The sequence below is a fragment of the Fibroporia radiculosa genome, assembly GCF_000313525.1.
Source record: "Fibroporia radiculosa TFFH 294 genomic supercontigs, scaffold16799, whole genome shotgun sequence".
NCBI classification, from domain to species: domain Eukaryota; kingdom Fungi; phylum Basidiomycota; class Agaricomycetes; order Polyporales; family Fibroporiaceae; genus Fibroporia; species Fibroporia radiculosa.
Genome location: NW_012133494.1, coordinates 1 through 17,360, shown reverse-complemented (window position 1 = coordinate 17,360; position 17,360 = coordinate 1). Strand labels below are relative to the sequence as shown.

Below are 17,360 nucleotides of genomic sequence, written 5' to 3'. Positions count from 1 at the left end.
GAAAACAAGAGTAAATAGCCGATTTGCAAGTGAGAGGACATGCGAAGAGCACGCATCGAGATTTTTGGCGAACGCGCGGTCGACGGAACGGTGGAAGGGGATATCGGAGGGGAGGAGCACAGCATGCTTCGTTGCTTTGAGTGCTGCAACCTGAAGCGTAGCATTGTAGTCATTGAATGAGGCTGGAGACAGCTGTGAAGATGAGGATGGCTCCGCCATGAGACCCAGAATTGTCGTAACCTATGTATGTCGCGAAACGCCTGCCTAAAGCTGCGACCCAATCCAGGCGAGCAATGAGCATGGCGAAAAAGTTTCAAAAACGCCGGTGGGATAAAGATCACGTGGGTGAATGTGTTCCGCTGTCTCCGAACCAATCGGAATGCCCGCCAGTTCCGTCGACGCGCGATAAGCCCGGTTACCTGAGGAACCGGTGAGCGATCAGGACACTGGACAGCAAGTCTCGAGTTGCTCATCGCACACTTGCAGCCATCCTCGAAATATGCTGCATTCCTTCCCTTTTGCTTCCAACTTATTCTCTCACTGATAACGTTCGCCCCATGCCCATGCCACGTACTAGGTCCCCTCTGATTACGCCGCCCTCCGAGCCTCCCCCTGTGCTCAATCCACCCTGGGCAGACGATGAGGACGACGACGACTATCCGCCACGTATTCACAAGCGATGGTATCACTATCTACCCCTTGTCTGTACGTTTTATTCGTTGTGTGTGTAACAATTACCTGTCGTTGACTGTGCGACCAGTGGCTGTTATACTCATGCTGGCACCACATCCGTCTCTGCTGATTGTTCTCGTCAACTACCATCTGCTAGTACTGCATTCGCCGACTCAGTTCCTGATCCACCTAACCATCACTTACACTCTGACATTCCTCTCATTTTCATCGCTGATTGTCGTTGTTGCGCGTGATCCCGGCCCTGTCACAAGAGACAAGGAGTCCGAATTCGGGCTAGATGCGCGCGGCTCAGAAGACATAAATTTCATGCAGGCACTGCTCGCAACCGACGACGAAGAAGAGGTTGATCGCTCCCCTGGTAAATGGTGTCGCAAGTGTTCTGCCCCGAAGCCGGAGAGAGCGCACCATTGTAGCACATGTGGGCGGTGTGTGCTCAAAATGGGTGAGTACGGATCAGATATCAGGGTCAAGTAAATTCACACAGTTTTTATAGACCATCATTGTTTCTGGCTCGGAGACAAGTGCATTGTGCGTTCTCTTACTGCTTTTGATAATGACAAGGGTGAACAGTACGATAGGGCCATAGAACTTACTCGGCTTTTCTGCACCTGTTGACTTGCGTCACCTTCCTCGCGGTTTATGTCGCTGTCATGTGCGTTCAGGCGGTCTACTTTGCATTCACGAATCCTCTTTCTATAGTACGTACTTCCTTGTCGGTGTAGCGTATCGTTCGCTTATCGGTGTTTAGGACGAGAATACCCCACTTCACGACATATACCTCGCCTTCTATGGCATCATAATGGCCCTCGTTTTTGGATCATTCTGGTTGTATCATCTATATCTGATCACGTATGTTTTCTCTGGCCTACCAATTCTTCTAATGTAGTGGCTAAACACATTATGTAGATCGAATCAAACAACGCTAGAGCAGCTTTCGCCTTTTCTGTTGCTCCGCCATCTTCCACCTATCCCGACACAGTCTGAAAGTAGTCGAATGCTGTCCAATCCGCCTCTCGAGCATGAGCTGTCTTACCGTCAGCGGCGCCTTGTGCGAGAAGCGCACCATCGCATTCGTATGTACGATGTCGGATGGAGGGGAAATTGGGGACAGGTCATGGGATGGAACCGACCATGGGGATGGCTTCAGCGATTAGCCACCGGGGGTGGAGGGTGAGTGGTGCAAATTCGTTCGGGTTGCTCAGCTATTCACACATCCGTCGAACGTTCCATTTGTCTGGATAGGAAAGGCGACGGTAGGACTTTCCCCCGTAATCCGCGCGCGGATGATCTGTTGGCACGACTTGCCGTAGAGCTTGTCGACGTAGACAAAGACCAATAGCGAATGTACTCGCTTGTCTCGATTACTCGGACAGTGCCTGATCGATTATTACAGCGCCCAGTCTTATAGTAGCGTCAAGATATGATCCTGCGCGGGACCGTCGGACATGAACTCACTCTTCTTGACTCGGACAACGCTGATGTTCCCGCTTGTTCATAATGCTCGCTTTGTCATCTCACTACGTAGGCTCTGTTGTCTCAACACTAGAGAGTGTCTCCCCGACTGTTGCTGACACTATCCGATGAGTTGCGTATCGACGCTGACGCGCTGACGGGCGACCTCCGTTCTGTTCGTAGGAAAGACGCTATCTATTGTCGCGTATCAGAACACGAGCAAGTTACATCTTTGACTCGGCCGGCACTAGAGCGCGCTATGGCTATCATTGAATAAAGGTCAGTGTCGCTGAGTGCTCTTCACGACCTGGATCTAGAGTGTTGATTAGTATTATTAGTGCCTGAATGCGAGAACACTAACACCCGTGCGATGTCCGCACGTTCGTGGGCAGGCCTCTTACGCAAACATCGCATCTACTAGTTGAGTATCCGACCAATCAAACTATTTACCAAATTGTTGGATGCGTAGCCGTCAGTGGTGAGTGGTCACGATTATGCTTGGCCAAGACTCGAGGGCCACGAATGTCGGATACTGACATGTGCAACTGCGGTTGAATGGCCGAACGGGCCAACGTGTTGATGTGTCCCCACAATATGGAGTGCTCCGCTCACGAGGCTTGTCTGGGTGCGCAATGCGGATGCAGGAAGGGAAGGGTGGACCACATCCTGCCGGCAAGCAGGGGTCTAGAAAGCGTCAGTGGTGGGCACGACTCTAGCGCAATGGAGCGGGACATGGTCACCCGTTTCTGCCTGGGGTCGTTTATGTCATAGTCTTCTTACGTAAGCAGCCGCCCTCGGTGTGCTGCTGCCAACGTTCGGGCGTCCTTATAATCCTCTGACTTGTAGCGACCATGCAGACGCCTACCTCCTTCCCCCCTTTGCGAATAAGGACTTTGCATCCTGTTAGACGACGATGGCCCCCGCTTCCGCAGCCGTCAATATTGTGAATGTTCGCGCGAGGCGCCTCGCCCTTGACGGCGAGGATGGCATCCGCCAGCAGATTGTCGCCGGCCTATCCAGGCCCGTCGGCGAGAAAACCCTTCCAACCATGCTATTGTATGACGAGCGAGGCCTCAGGCTGTACGACGATATTACCACTCAAGCTCCTGAATACTATCTCTTTCCGGCAGAGGAAGAGATCTTCACCAACTATGCCGATGAGATTGTTCGCGTCATGCACGCTTCGGATGGCGGTCAACTCAAGAATGACGAGGCCGTTGTCGAGCTCGGAGCCGGGTGAGCATCCATGTCTTCTTTGATTCTTGTCAGACCCCAACGTCACGGATACCGGTGATCATGACATCTCGTGGATCTCGTCTTATCTGGATTCGCAGATTTTGTCTGTATCTCCCCCACACAGTGCCTGGATCACGTGTAGACGAGTCTCCCTTCCATCTGTATGTGATGTTTGCGGGTCCAAGCTAATTACTATCACAGAGCTCTTAGAAAGACCTCGCGAGTCTTGGTTGCTCTTTCGCAAATAGTGCACCCCGACAACACCAACTCGCCGATTTCTTACTATGCCCTCGATCTCCAGGAGCGTGAGCTTCAGCGAAGTCTGGCGGAGTTGAATGATTCCGAGGTCGGGGCCAAGATTCAGGGCAAGGTGTCGCTGCAAGGTCTATGCGGCACATATGAAGACGGCCTGACATATATTCAAGATGGTGGTGTGTACAGTCTAGTGAACGCCAGCCGTAATCCAGACGGCTTCTCTCAGCGGCTGAGTCATGTACAACATGGCAGAGACGCGTCTCCGAGTTCCACATCCGACTCTACTTCTGAGAGCGGCAGTGTCGGTGTAGACGAGACACCCCCTTCCACTCCTGGTATTTATACACCACTCCACATCATGTTCCTAGGGTCATCCCTTGGCAACTTCTCGCGCGGAGATGACGCTGCGTTTTTGCGATCCCTCCCTCTGCGTGCTGGATCAGGCGACACCCTTTTGCTGGGTATAGATCACGACAACGATCCAGTCGATATTGAGTCAGCGTACAATGATACCAAAGGCATTACCGAGGCATTTATCATGAACGGATTGCGATGTGCCGGCAGGGCGCTCGGAGATGAGGCAATGTTCCCCGAAGATAAGTGGGAGTATGTCGGAGTTTATAACAAGGACCAACGTACGTGCTTATGTCGGCATTTCACTTGTTTTTTCTAATAGATATTCTAGGACGTCACGAGGCATACTACAAATCACGTATTGATCATAGCGTCATTGATCCATCGACGAAGGCCAGTTATTCGTTCAAGAAGGATGAGCTTGTACGAATTGAAGTGTCTTACAAGGTATGCTCAGGATGGTTTGGCGTAATATTGCAACTCAAACTTGGGGTGATTCAGTTTTCAGAACGGGACGCATATACCCTGTTCACAGATGCTGACTTGCGCCCCATCCAGCGATGGACCGACAGCGCATCCAAGTATTCTGTATGGCTTCTTGAGCGTCCCGTGTTCTCTGTGCCCCTTCTATGCCCCCCTTTGAAGACAGAAATCAGCGAAGCGGTGGTCCACAAGTCAACGGCAACGCCCTTCGGTATGCCTACAATTGAAGAATGGCAGACGATGTGGACTGCATGGGATTTCATTACCCAGCGTATGATACCCTCGTCTATGCTTTTCCAGAAACCGATTGATTTGCGACATATTTGTCTGTTTTACCTTGGGCATATTCCGACATTTCTGTCGATCCACCTATCGAGGCTTCTGGAAGTGCCCGATATCGAGCCGGTCGCATTCAAGGTGAATTATTATGCCGTTTGCTGTTTTAAGAATGAAATTTATCTTGATTACAGTATATCTTTGAAGTAAGATTATGACAGAGTGCACTCTGCGCTTCGTTCGTTTTTCGACGCTAGAGCTAATCACTTACCGTAGCGAGGTATTGACCCGAATGTCGATGACCCGACACAGTGTCATGTACGTTTTCGGGATTGCTATGTTTAGAATTACAGATTGACCAACCTATGTTCTTGCATAGTCACATTCTGAGGTCCCACAACAGGATGAGGACTGGCCTTCTGTCTCGAGCATACTCGCGTACCAGTACACTGTGCGCGAGAGGATTTTCCAGCTGTACCGTGACATTGCCTCGGGGGAGGTGGTGCTGACAAGGAAAATAGCTCGGGTTCTGTTCATGACCCTTGAGCACGAGGCATTCCACGCTGAGGTAAGCCCAAGATTACCAGAAATCTCGGCAGTTTGGTGAGGCGATGTTCTTCAGACACTCTTGTATATGCTCTTGCAGCGGGCTGGTACTGGCACCATTCCTCCATCGGGCTTCAGTGCGCCTGTGTGGACAGTACTCGCAGAGTCTTGGGAACGTGCACCACGTCCCGAGGATTCAACTGTCACCCTTGGGCCGACTACAATCAAGCTGGGCCATAATGATGCTGAGGCAGATGATGCTTCTACTGATGTTGCGGGCCATAATTTCGGATGGGATAACGAGAATCCTGAACGAGAGGTGCATGTAAATGAAGTTAGGATCGAATGGCGTCCAGTTACAAACGGAGAGTTTTACGAGTACTACAACGATAAAGGGAAGGGCGTTGTCAAATTCCCTGCCAGTTGGGTGGAGATTGATGGCGCAGTTTGTGTGAGTGTTCATCTTTTCCTTGGGTAATTTTATCGGCATCAACTTCTTCCTGTGTAGGTTCGGACCATGTACGGCCCCATTCCGTTAAAGATAGCTCAACACTGGCCGATCATGACTTCCTATGATAACCTATCCTCATATGCCAGTGTCAAGGGCGGCCGGATTCCAACCGAGCCAGAGCTTCGCCTCTTCTTCGATATGTTTGAGTGTGGATACGAGGGAGGAGCCAACGTCGGTTTTCGCAACTGGCACCCTGTTCCGTGAGTCATGCAGCACTATTGTTTGAACTGAATGCATACTTATGATTCTCGGGATATGTAGGGCGACAACAGGCGTTGGGAAAGGTAATCGAAGGGGACACAACGGAGGAGTTTGGGAGTGGACATCGACTGCCTTGGAGCAACATGATGGATTTGTACCATCCCGTCTCTACCCTGGGTGTGTTTATTTGCGTCTTATTGTTTTTGCGAAAAGCTAAGCTCTGTCGCGACAGGTATTCCGTTGATTTCTTTGACGGCCATCATCAAGTTGTGGTGCGTGCCTATTGATTCAATGAAGATATCCTCGCTGATTTGTTGCGCCGCCTGTAGATTGGGGGTTCATACGCCACTATTCCCCGCCTTGCCGAACGTCGAAGCCTGAGGAATTTTTACCAGCATAACTATCCCTATGCTTGGGTGGGTGCCCGCATTGCTTACGATTCGGTGCTGTAGAGAAATGGCTTGTACATAATTATGCTGTGAAATATGCATTTCTAACTTGTTTTAAGTACGTTAGCTATGAATATGTATCTTCATTTCCTGCTCCAGGTCCGCTCCATGTCGTGTTCAATGCTCTGTCAGAGATTGCTGAGATGTTAGGTCCAGCTTGTAAATAATGTTTAATTTCGTCAGGCATACAGGCCAAGGTCTCACTTCCCTTCCCGTGGAGTTTACGGGTAAATTCCATGAGCGGTGCATAAGATTCGTCAGCGAAATAAAGTACAATTTCAGTGGGCATCAAATGTTTGGAGCCAGTCATTGTGACACTGCGAGTATTCCGTAGCTGTCGATGCGGCTCTAGGGTTTATCAGTGATCAGATCCAAACGTAGAACTTAAACGTAGTAGATCTTGAGACGTGCAACAAGTCGAGAGTAGAGCAAACAGGTAAATTCGCTAGTCGGTGAAAAGGAGGAGAGACCTGGAGGCGGCGCAGCTGGTATCTGCTGGTACACGTGACGCGCCGCCGAGTTTGAGAAGGCTAGGGAAGTTGACGGAGCGCTGCCTCGACTCGGGAGATTTGCAACATCGAATTTGATCATTTGCGCTGTTCTGTGATCTGAGGTGATAATCAACATTCAAGACTTCCTAAGTATCGCCAACATGTAATGCCGCTGCAGCCTGCAGGTTCCCACTTGTTGATGTCAATTACTGCATGTTTGACAATACCGACAATGGTGACACTTTGAAAGTCTTCTAGCGGCAACTGGCCACCAAAGGTTTCCGCAGTGCATCGTCGGCCAGTCATCTTCAAATGCATGAGCCTCCGAGTCGCCTGTACCCGCAAACATCAATTCTACCACAAGAAAACGGATAATTGATTACTAGGAGCGTAACAATGTTGTCGACATAAGCAGATTGTAACGAACGTATAGTAGGGAATCAACCCAAAACACGACAAGTTGTCATGTGCAGAGGCTATAAAATAGCCCTAAAAAGCGAGCTATAAACCCATATACCTTCCTAAACGTGGGAATGTCATTCCGTCCCCGTCTCCTTCTGGAGCCACTGCCAGAGCTTCTGGCCCAGGTCGTCGTCGTACGCCTCCGCCCGGCACTTCGCCTCTCTCGCTGTCGGAACAAAGTACTAGCGAAACCATAAGTCCCCGCATTGCGCTTATCAAATTATGCCATACGCACTTTTCCGTTGAAATTGAGCGCCTCAGGCGTCGTGCCTGCCCAGAGCTGTGTGAGCGCGCCGAACGACGCAGGGCGGAGCCACGATTGCTACAAGGGCGCAAGCTCAGTTGGAACGTCTGGCCAACGGAAGGAAGGTGCGCACTGTATTCTTGGAGAACCATCCCATGATACCGCCGGCTGCCGCCGAGTGTCGTTGTAACTCGGTGCGGATCGCACCTATTGGGGCGGGGTAAGAGCTGAACGCGAAAACAAAAAGAAAGAAAGAAAGAAGTGTACCTGGGTCGACGGAGATGGACAGGATGTTCTCATCTGCAAAGCGCTTGGCGAGCTCGCGTGCGACGACAACATTCGCCTTCGTTACCGCCATCGCATTAGTCACGACAATTCGCACAACCAGGAGAAGAGAGCGAGTACTCACAAATTTGCTCTGCGCATAGAGCAGGTTGATCGACTTTTTCCGGCGAGCGGGGCCGTCCTTGAGTGTATCCCAATCGATGGGGCAGATCATTGCGCCGGAGGAGGATGTCGTGATTACGCGCGCATGGTGATCCACTGAAGACTGTGTGGCCGCGCGGAGAGCGGGAAGAAGGAGTTCCGTGAATAGGAAGTGGCCTTCGAACGGAGATGGCCAGGAAGTTGAAAAGCAATGAAGATGATAAATGAACACGCGTACCAACGACGTTCGTGCCGAACTGAAGGTCATATCCGTCCGCGCTCACCATGTCAATTGGAGGTACCATGACTCCGCTGGAGAAGATGCCGAAATGATTCAATAGCAGCTAATGAGGGGTAGATGTGGACACATACGCATTGTTGAACAGAACATGAAGCTCCGTCTCCTTACTATACTCAGGACGCATTAGCTACAAAACGCATATAGCAAGGTGTATGTCTACATACCGCAGGAACTCCTCTGCGGCCTTGCGGCATGACGCGAGGCTGCTGAGGTCGAGTTCAAGAAAGATGGCCTCCTTGCCAGTCTCGTTTTTGAGCTGAGAAATAGCCTCTACAGCTTTCTGCCTGCTACGCGAGGCCATGTAGACCTTCGCATTTCGCTGCAGGAGAGCCTGCAGTATCGTTCCATTCAAAATCAATATACGCAAATACAAGCACATTGGCAGCGGCACCACATACTTTGATTGTCTCATAACCGATTCCGACATTTCCACCTGGAGAATGATAGATCAGCCTTCTAAAGGAGAGAAAAAAATCCAGTGCTCCGACTAACCTGTGACAATAATCGTCCGCCCAGCCAAGTCAGGGATGCGGTCGGCGGTCCAGTCGGTGGTAGGGTTGGTGACGCGGTACATGATGACGCCATAATAATACATCTGCGAGCAGAAACCCATTTTAAAGTCTCGATGTTAACGAAGCAGACCAAGGCAATAAAGAGCTCGCAGCAGTGACTGGTCGACAAAGAATGGCGGTGGTCCAATTCGAGCGGTGGTACTTATACCGAAAGGAACATGTCTGATGGTTTTCTGCCGGGAACTAGCCAAATCTTGAAAATACCCGGAATTGTTAGTAAAGAGATGACGACGCCCACGGGGTGCGGCAAACGATTTACTGTCGATCTGAGAGCGCGCCGGTTGGACGCGTCAACTTCTCACATGCGTAGCCTACCGGGCTTTCAACACGCTCCGCATCCGCCTTTGCAGACCCTTTGGCTATACTTGTTTGCGCCGATAACACATGCGTTGCCCAGCAGAAGAAAATGTACCTAAGAGGTAGAATTTATTCAGACATCCGTTCAGACATTGAGTTACACAACATATGATTGCGTCAATTGAGGCGTATAGTAGTGTTAGAAATAAGCATCGTGAGTATTTCTTGTCGCTCAGTGATAGTTCAGACGAACAACGATACCTGACGCTGACTCAAGAGCAAGAACAGCAGCTTAATGGCCGCGTCACTAGCCGGCATAGAACTGCTAAGCGAGCCCCGAACTGGTCGGTGCGATTTTATGACCGCGACACGTGTGCTCGATCATCTCACCGATCGGTCCTCGCTGCTCTTGTTCCCATTTTCGGTACTTCCTCCTTGTCTGACTGTGCGCGGCGCTCACTGCTCAGTCATGTCGTCCTTGGGGCTCAGCCCTCAGCCCTCACTTCGACTTGGCCGCTATCTGGATCTCGCCATCCACACTAAGGTCTCATAGGCGACAAATATAGGTAATACGCTTTCTTAAAATTGGCCAGAAGCAAAAATCGAAAGGGTCTTCGCTAGTCGCAAAATCATCTATTCAGACTGAAGAACAGGAACGGTCTCTTGTGTGCAAAGTGGTCCATTGGATTCAGGTTTGTTTGCAAGATGCACTGGCGCCTCACGCAACCGCGCGTGCCATTTCACATCGGACATGCGCTCGCTGTACGGGGACATGTCAGAAACCCAGTGCTATGATCACGTAGCGAACCTGGAGGATAATACTCGGAGAGAGATTTGTGCTCTTGAAACCCGGACTTTCAACGTCGAGGGCAAGCGCATCAGAGACTTTCGCTCGTGTAGCCTCCCATACAAAGACAAAGAGCAAGGAGGCGCTGAGGTGATATACTAGTACCTGATATTAGTGACATGAAAATCTAGAGTTTGTCGCACCAGCATAAATCACGGAGAAGCGTAAGAGACCCCACCCTTTGTCTGACACTCTACTCATCTAGCTCTTGCTCCACAGGGGTCCAATACCAAATCACACCAGACCACTGTTCCACATCGTGACATATGTCCTTATCATTCTTCCCAGCACAAAGTTACACTCCACCATTCAAGCCTCATCTCGACCGTCCGGCGCTCCCCACGCCTCAGCCGTCAGAGCAAGAAAGTACAAATACCTGTGCGCCTTACACCAAATGTATCTTCCCCACGACCTAATCAACCATGACAAAACCAGGAAGACCGATCATTCATTCCCCATCTCCTTCGATCTTTATCGCCGTTGTGCTGACAGCACTAGGATGCACAGTGGACGCGGCTCGTGATTGTCGCGCGCACATGCAAGCCCATCCTGTCGCAATGTTGCTAGCTGCGAATTGACAGCTGAATTTTACTGCGCATCAATAATTCACCAAGACAAAACATCGTGAATTTCAACGCGGATGATTCGTCAACGTACAAGATACAATACAGGTCTCAATTGTCCATTTCTGTCAAGCAGCATGCTGGCGCAATGGAATATCACTCCTCAAAATCCACACGCCTTCCCCGTATCAATCAGCGACTGCTCCAAGCCGATCCACCCTCCTAATGCTTTCCCCCCGACCTCGTTCTCCATCACGTACGTTGCCAGCCCTCCCAGCGGCGCTGGGAGGTCCTCAGGGACTTGCGCTTTGGGGAAATTCTTGCGCAGGAGGGAGAAGATGAGATTCCACCCGTACGGCTCCGATGCTGCCAATATGCGTTGCCCGCCGAATTGGGGCTCTGTCAGCGCTTTAATGTGCAGCCGCCCGGTGTCGCGTACGTCGACGAACCATTCTGGACAAACGAGAAGTGAGGGGATTAGGAAAAGAGGATCATCTGGGGTATATCACATACGCGGGGGGTATCCATTCGTAAAAGCAGCCTGGTTCGTGAGTATCGCCGGAATCCATGCGTTTGTTGATTTTGGTCCACCGTACAGGACAGGCCCGAAATTGGCATCCGGAAGAATGGATACGACATCGAATTTGGGCTACGCACATTATCGTGTAGCCAATCAGCACATTGCTGCACAATCGTGAGGTTTTGAAGGAGCACGGACGACAACATACCTTGTTCTGCTCGGCCCATGCCCATACTGCGCGTTCAGAGAGAGTTTTGGTCGAGGCATAGCGGATGCCCGTCCATGCCACCCCCTCCTTGTCCATCTCCGGCGGCGGGTTCTGGAAGATCTGCACGACGGCGTCGTTCCACGTCTTGTCGGTCACGCGGTCCTGCATGAAGCCTGGGATGGGAAGATGCGTCGCGAACGCGCTCGACGTGATCACAAAGCGCTTTACGGACGGCTGCGCCGCTGAGACGCGGAGCAATGCGTGTGCCCAATCGATTGCCTCTTGTGGGGCCCCGTCGGTTGTTCCAGGAACGCCGCCGGGAACAACAACTTGGACTACGCCATCGGCTCCGTCAACCGCCGCGGCGAGCTGAGACTCACTGAGGAAGTCGTCGACGACAATGAAGGAGAGCTTGGAGACGTCCGCACCGTGCGAGACAAAGCCAGCGCGGACCTCCTCAGTGCTTGCGAGGGAGCGGACCGTGCCACGGACACGGTGACCGTCTTTGAGCGCAGCAAAGGCGATGTGGCTCGCGATGTAGCCGGTGACGCCAGTAACGACGATTAGCGAGTTTGCAGGGAGAGCAGGCATCCTGACTGAAAGCGCGGTAGGTAAAGTGCGAGAATTTTAGAGTGGGCCCCTTCTATTGCTTTAATATCTTTCATCGGACCCCCGAATGATCCTTACATACGCAACTTGGATGTGAAACAGATAGAGGCAGAGAAGGGACATCAGGCCGCTGCGGTATGCGAGTGGAAAAGTGCGTATGTAAGTATGTATATCAGCACCACAGGTACGAGAGCTTCGACGGAACTACCAAAAGAGGAGAGCTGATCGCCGTGATCTCCAAGTTGGGGATGTTTATCGACTCATCATAAGCACGGGAGTTTCGAATTGACCGACTTGCAAGTGCAACTGGCAACGGCTATCTCGCCTATCCGGAGGCAGGTCGGCGGATCGATTGACCTGCAAGCCCTATGTTATTGTACAGTACTACTAGAATGACCAGTAGTTTGGACGGCACGAAGGCACACGGCTCCTGTATGCAGGACTGTAGTAGACTCGCACGCCCGTCGGACTTAGAATGCACTCATCTGTTTTCGTCGAGCCATCTGGGAAAGGAAGATTGGACTGGAGCTCAAATACAGAGAGCTGCTTTCGCAGCGGTGTTCAAAAATCAGGTCGACTGGGAACGAGCCTAGGACTGCAGGTCAAGCCCAGCGAAATGTACAAAAGGATATACACAATATGTATCACACATACAATCATCAGATAATCCGACATGGTGCGTTATCTGAGCAGATAAGCTCAGGTTTGGGCCGGGTTGGGGTTTACTGGAGCCCGATCACCCGCCCGCTACAACAAACTTGCGTGCATTCACAGCTCAAACTTCCTACACGCATCCACTCTATTCATTCCTCAATATCCAATCGACTTTGCCGTGTCTACAATCGACTTTTCTAAGCTGGTCCACTCGCCCAATGCTTTTCTGCCGACCTCGTTCTCGATGGTGAATTTTGCTGGTTCTCCCTGAACACCAGGGATGTCCTCGGGAACCTGAACCTGTGGAAAATGTTTCCGAAAGATCGCAAACATTTCATTCCACCCGAAGGGCGCTGCAGTTGCCCATAAGCGTCTTCCACTGAGCTCGGGCTCCGTCAGCGCGAGCACATGCAACCGCGCGACATCCCTCACATCGACAAACCAATCTATGTGCATACGCGTGGTGAATCAATGCATACACACAGCAGACAGCACGAGCATATATACCTGGAGGATACCGCTGCGTGAAGGCAGCCTGGTTACTGAGTATGGCTGCGATCCATGCAGCCGTTGAGCGTGGCGCGCCCATCAAGACGGGCCCAAAGCACGCGTTTGGAAGAACGGTGGAGATCTCAAATGCAGGCTGTTCACGTAATAGCCGGCCTCACAGTAAACATACCAACACTGGGATGTATTTCGTGGCGGACGCTGACATACCTTGTTCTCAGCAACCCATGCCCATGCCGCGCGCTCAGACAGGGCCTTAGTTGCATTGTATCGGGTGGCCTCCCAGAGTTCATCCCCTTTGCCTCCCCCTGGAGGGTGCTGAAAGTACTCTATCGCGGAGTCGCACCATGTCTCGTCGGTCATGTGGTCCTCCATGAAGCCTGGAATAGGAAGATACGCCGCAGAAGAGCTCGACGTGAACACAATACGCTTCACGGATGACAGCCTTGCCGCCACCTGGAGAATTGCGCGCGCAGCATTTACAGCGTCCTGCGGAGCCTTGTCATCGATCGAGGGTACTCCACCGGCGAGTGCGACGTGAATGATGCCGTCCGCATCTTCAAGGGCGGCAGCCAGTTGTGCCTCGCTGGCGAGATCGTCGACAAGCGCGAACGTGAGCTTAGAAACGTCCACCCCATGTGCGGCATAAACATTGCGGACATCTTGACTGCGGGCAAGGGAGCGGACTGTGCCGCGCACGCGGTGTCCGGCTTGGAGGGCGACGATGCCAATGTGGCTGCCGATATAGCCGGTGATGCCGGTGATGACGACAAGCGAGTTGGGAGCGAGGACGGGCATGGAGCAGACTGAAGAGTAGAAATTGGTCGGAACCCTTGAGAAAGCTTCGAGGTCATCGTGACGCCGCCGCGGATTCCCAAAGCCTCTTGAGCACTCGTACCTTCGGCAACCCGCGCTTGCGGAAACCGTTTACGGAGGATACCAAGCACCTGCTTTCAATTACTAGACGGCGCCGCGGCGGCCTAGACACACTGGCCACCTAGCTCTAATTCTGCTACAAGAATATGCTGGTCTCATGTCCAGACGTGTCTCGAAGACGTGTCTGGGGTACTAGCTTAGCAGAGACTCCTCTTCCAGATGCGCCCCCATGTAACGGGTGAGATTGAATCACCCGATTGCATTCCATTTTTGGGTGGCTACGCCTAGCAACTTCCGACTTATTGGGTGCCTCTGGAAGACCCCAGACGCGTCTTCGAGACATGTCTGGGTAAGTACGAGACCAGGATATGCAGCCGCGCGGTGTCGCACACGTCGATGGACGCACCCAGTCAGCGAGTGCCCACAGCAGGGACTGCGAGGATATGTACGTAGGCCCCAAACGTGATCTAGTGTGATCAAAATTGCTGTCGCTGATCCGTGCACTCGTTGTACACTCACCAAACAGGACGGGTACGAAATTCACATTCGGTAGGAGGGTGGTCGTGTCAGAGGCAGGCTATATGCAGAAGGCTTCAGCAGACTCAGGACACATATACTCGCAGGGGAGAATGAAATTGTACCTTGTCTTCATCACACTATATCAGATGAGAATCCAGAGTCCCCCCTAAGTTCTTGTCCGTGAGATCTGCGATAGATGAAGCTAACTTCAACCCTTGCAGTCGACATTTATGGATTGTGAACGATTGCCAGTGTACTTGTCGGAAGATTTTCCATCAACCATTTTCGTCAGCATTGTCGCTGCCTCAGCGCCAGGTGTATGTGTCAGTTTCATACAACAATCACTGGTACGTACCATCAAGTCCGCGTTACATAAATGACCATTGGTTCATTAATGCCCTTGTTGCATGCAGGCCATACAGCATCGAATACATAACAATGTATTCGAATGTATAGTAATGATATATACTATTGGGATAGTAGTACATGAGGCAATGTAATATCCGCACTTATTTACCAGACACCCTGCTTGTGTCCTGGTACATAGCCCATTCTAGTAGCTACCCTTCCACCTTGTCAACATTAGTTTCTCGGTTCCCCATACCCATCTGTTTGGGATGCTTCTGTGCAGCTGGTTTTGGATGCGCCCCACCCTCCATATCCTTCTTTTTTGGCTCACTGGCCACCCTCAGGTCCGAAAACGCGCCATCGTATAGCCGGTTTTGGCTGTGCCCCGCCCCCCAGATGTCTTTCTTGGTTTGCACCCACCTCTCGCTGTCGTGCGGCTGGTTTTGGATGCGCCCCGCCCTCCATATCCTTCTTTTTTTGGATCACTGCCCGCCCTCAGGTCTGAAAACGCGCCATCGTATAGCCAGTCTCGGCTGCGCCCTGCCCTCCAAATGTCCTCCTCGATTCGCGCCTGCCTCTTGCTATTGTGCAGCTGGTTTTGGCTGTGCCCTGCCTTCCATATTTTTTTTCCAGCTCACTGCCCACCCTCAGGTCCAAAAATGTGCCACTGTATGGCTGAATTTGGCTGTGCCTTACACTCCAGAGTTCTGTTTCCTGGCTTACTGCCTGTCCCCCCCACACTTACTTTTCAGTTTCCTTGTATTCTGCCTTTTGAATCTGCTGGCCCTTTTTGACATTGTTTTCTGGAGATTAATATTACAGTCTTGGGGGGGTTTCTTTTGCTCTTGCCAATCCTTATTTGACCCTGCATGATCTAACTTACTTTTCACTACTTCATTGATGTGTACCCTTTTCTTATTTTACTGATGTGTCACTCCTCCATCTGTTACAATGTTATGAAGAGGGTTTTTTTCTTTTTGTCTTGCTCATACATGTTGAGGGACCTAACGACTGAGGATCAGGAGTTTGACTTATGACTTATTACTGATACTTATATGTGTAAGGCTGACACATTATACTGAGACTAGACTAGTAGACTGAGCCGCTATAACTGATAGCAGTTTGAGAGTGTATACTGGTTGAAGCTAGACTTCAGACTAAGACTTGAATAGACAACTGAGTCTATTACTGAGGATGTCCCCATGAAGCTACATAGAGAACAAGAGGACAAAACTGAAGTTGTTACAGCGTCAGAGGGGTTTTTTTTTCTTTTCCTAACTATTCATTGTTGACCCTGTACTATACAACTGATCCCATCACTTGATGTGTTTCACCTACATCACTGTTTCATATCTATCACGTTTCACTTATATCACGTCTCAGCTACATCACGTTTCATCTCTATCATGTTTCACCCTCATCACTGATACAACCCAGTGAAACAGTTTCATGTACATCACTGATCCAACTCAGTGTTTTATACTTATTAAACTCTATTCATGTAGCACTATTTAAGTAGCACTGCATGTGCTACTATACTTTAGTTTTGTCCTCTTGTTCTCTACGTACCTTCATAGGGATAGTTCCAGGTAATAGACTCAGTTGTCTATTCAAGTCTTAGTCTGAAGCTTTGCTTCAATCAGTATACACTCTCAAACCACTGCCAGTTGCAGTGGCTCAGTCTACAAGTCTAGCTCTAGCATAACATGTCTGTCTTACATGTAGCAGTATTTTTGTCAGTAGTAGTCTTAAGTGGAACTCCTGATCCTCAGTCGCTAGGTCCCTTAACATTAGGACAACAAAACTCTCCTAGGACCACTAGTTCCTAGTTGCAGCAAGCCACAGTGGCTACAGCAGTAGGACAACCACCAATAACCAGGTCCCAGGCAAAGAATCTCCTATGCTTCAATAAGATCCATGCTTACAATAAGAATGAAAGAACCAATCAGTGGTTTAACAGATCCTCCTACCAGTATTGTGCCAATTCATTGTGTCCAAATAGGAGTAGAGATAAAACTATCCCAAAGACTACACCAATCCTAACACCTATTGGAAGTAAAGACGATCGTCATTCAGTAGTACCCCTATTAGCAGAGAAGTCCTCTCCTGTACCATCATATCTGACCCCTACTGCAGCATCATCCAGCAGAAGTGTAATAGCTCCTACACCCTATTGTCACTGTCACAGAATTTCATAGCGTCTATCTTATCTTTAGCGTCTAGATGATCTACATCTTATCTGATTGGATATCTACCTAGATAAGGATAGCATCATGCATGGTGATACTGTTACTAGTCAGGTGTCTAGCTTATCCGAAGCATGGCAAATGGGCTATCATACGTTCACACAAGATTTTCCCCATTTGTACTAGAGACACACACGGTCGTTCAGGTGATCATCACATGTGAAACTACTGACCAAGCACATGGTGATGGCTCACATGCTAGGTATTCTTAGAT

At 50.5% G+C, this 17,360-nt stretch overlaps 5 protein-coding genes across 5 annotated transcripts; 2 read left to right on the top strand and 3 right to left on the bottom strand.

The window, feature by feature from the left end:
* Positions 1 to 557: 557 nt before the first annotated feature.
* FIBRA_07830 (uncharacterized protein) lies at positions 558 to 2,032 on the top strand (the record flags this gene model as incomplete). The annotated part of the gene is made up of 8 exons (XM_012329495.1): positions 558 to 705; positions 761 to 1,051; positions 1,107 to 1,135; positions 1,187 to 1,221; positions 1,280 to 1,391; positions 1,442 to 1,542; positions 1,600 to 1,863; positions 1,936 to 2,032. 8 exons carry the CDS (start codon positions 558 to 560, stop codon positions 2,030 to 2,032), a joined length of 1,077 nt encoding a protein of 358 aa, XP_012184885.1.
* A 1,026-nt stretch (positions 2,033 to 3,058) lies between these two features.
* FIBRA_07829 (uncharacterized protein) lies at positions 3,059 to 6,459 on the top strand (the record flags this gene model as incomplete). The annotated part of the gene is made up of 12 exons (XM_012329494.1): positions 3,059 to 3,381; positions 3,583 to 4,271; positions 4,322 to 4,437; positions 4,492 to 4,890; positions 4,944 to 4,955; positions 5,026 to 5,067; positions 5,129 to 5,317; positions 5,372 to 5,746; positions 5,804 to 6,006; positions 6,068 to 6,184; positions 6,240 to 6,279; positions 6,337 to 6,459. 12 exons carry the CDS (start codon positions 3,059 to 3,061, stop codon positions 6,457 to 6,459), a joined length of 2,628 nt encoding a protein of 875 aa, XP_012184884.1.
* Positions 6,460 to 7,483: 1,024 nt separating this feature from the next.
* Positions 7,484 to 8,954, bottom strand: FIBRA_07828 (uncharacterized protein; the record flags this gene model as incomplete). The annotated part of the gene is made up of 8 exons (XM_012329493.1): positions 7,484 to 7,591; positions 7,645 to 7,731; positions 7,787 to 8,256; positions 8,318 to 8,391; positions 8,452 to 8,487; positions 8,545 to 8,711; positions 8,779 to 8,813; positions 8,873 to 8,954. The coding sequence occupies 8 exons, from the start codon at positions 8,952 to 8,954 to the stop codon at positions 7,484 to 7,486; spliced, it is 1,059 nt and encodes a 352-aa protein (XP_012184883.1).
* A 1,868-nt stretch (positions 8,955 to 10,822) lies between these two features.
* On the bottom strand, positions 10,823 to 11,978 carry FIBRA_07827 (uncharacterized protein; the record flags this gene model as incomplete). Its single annotated transcript, XM_012329492.1, has 3 exons — positions 10,823 to 11,112; positions 11,173 to 11,308; positions 11,388 to 11,978. The coding sequence occupies 3 exons, from the start codon at positions 11,976 to 11,978 to the stop codon at positions 10,823 to 10,825; spliced, it is 1,017 nt and encodes a 338-aa protein (XP_012184882.1).
* An 828-nt stretch (positions 11,979 to 12,806) lies between these two features.
* Positions 12,807 to 13,955, bottom strand: FIBRA_07826 (uncharacterized protein; the record flags this gene model as incomplete). Its single annotated transcript, XM_012329491.1, has 3 exons — positions 12,807 to 13,096; positions 13,158 to 13,293; positions 13,368 to 13,955. The coding sequence occupies 3 exons, from the start codon at positions 13,953 to 13,955 to the stop codon at positions 12,807 to 12,809; spliced, it is 1,014 nt and encodes a 337-aa protein (XP_012184881.1).
* Between the last annotated feature and the right edge of the window lie 3,405 nt (positions 13,956 to 17,360).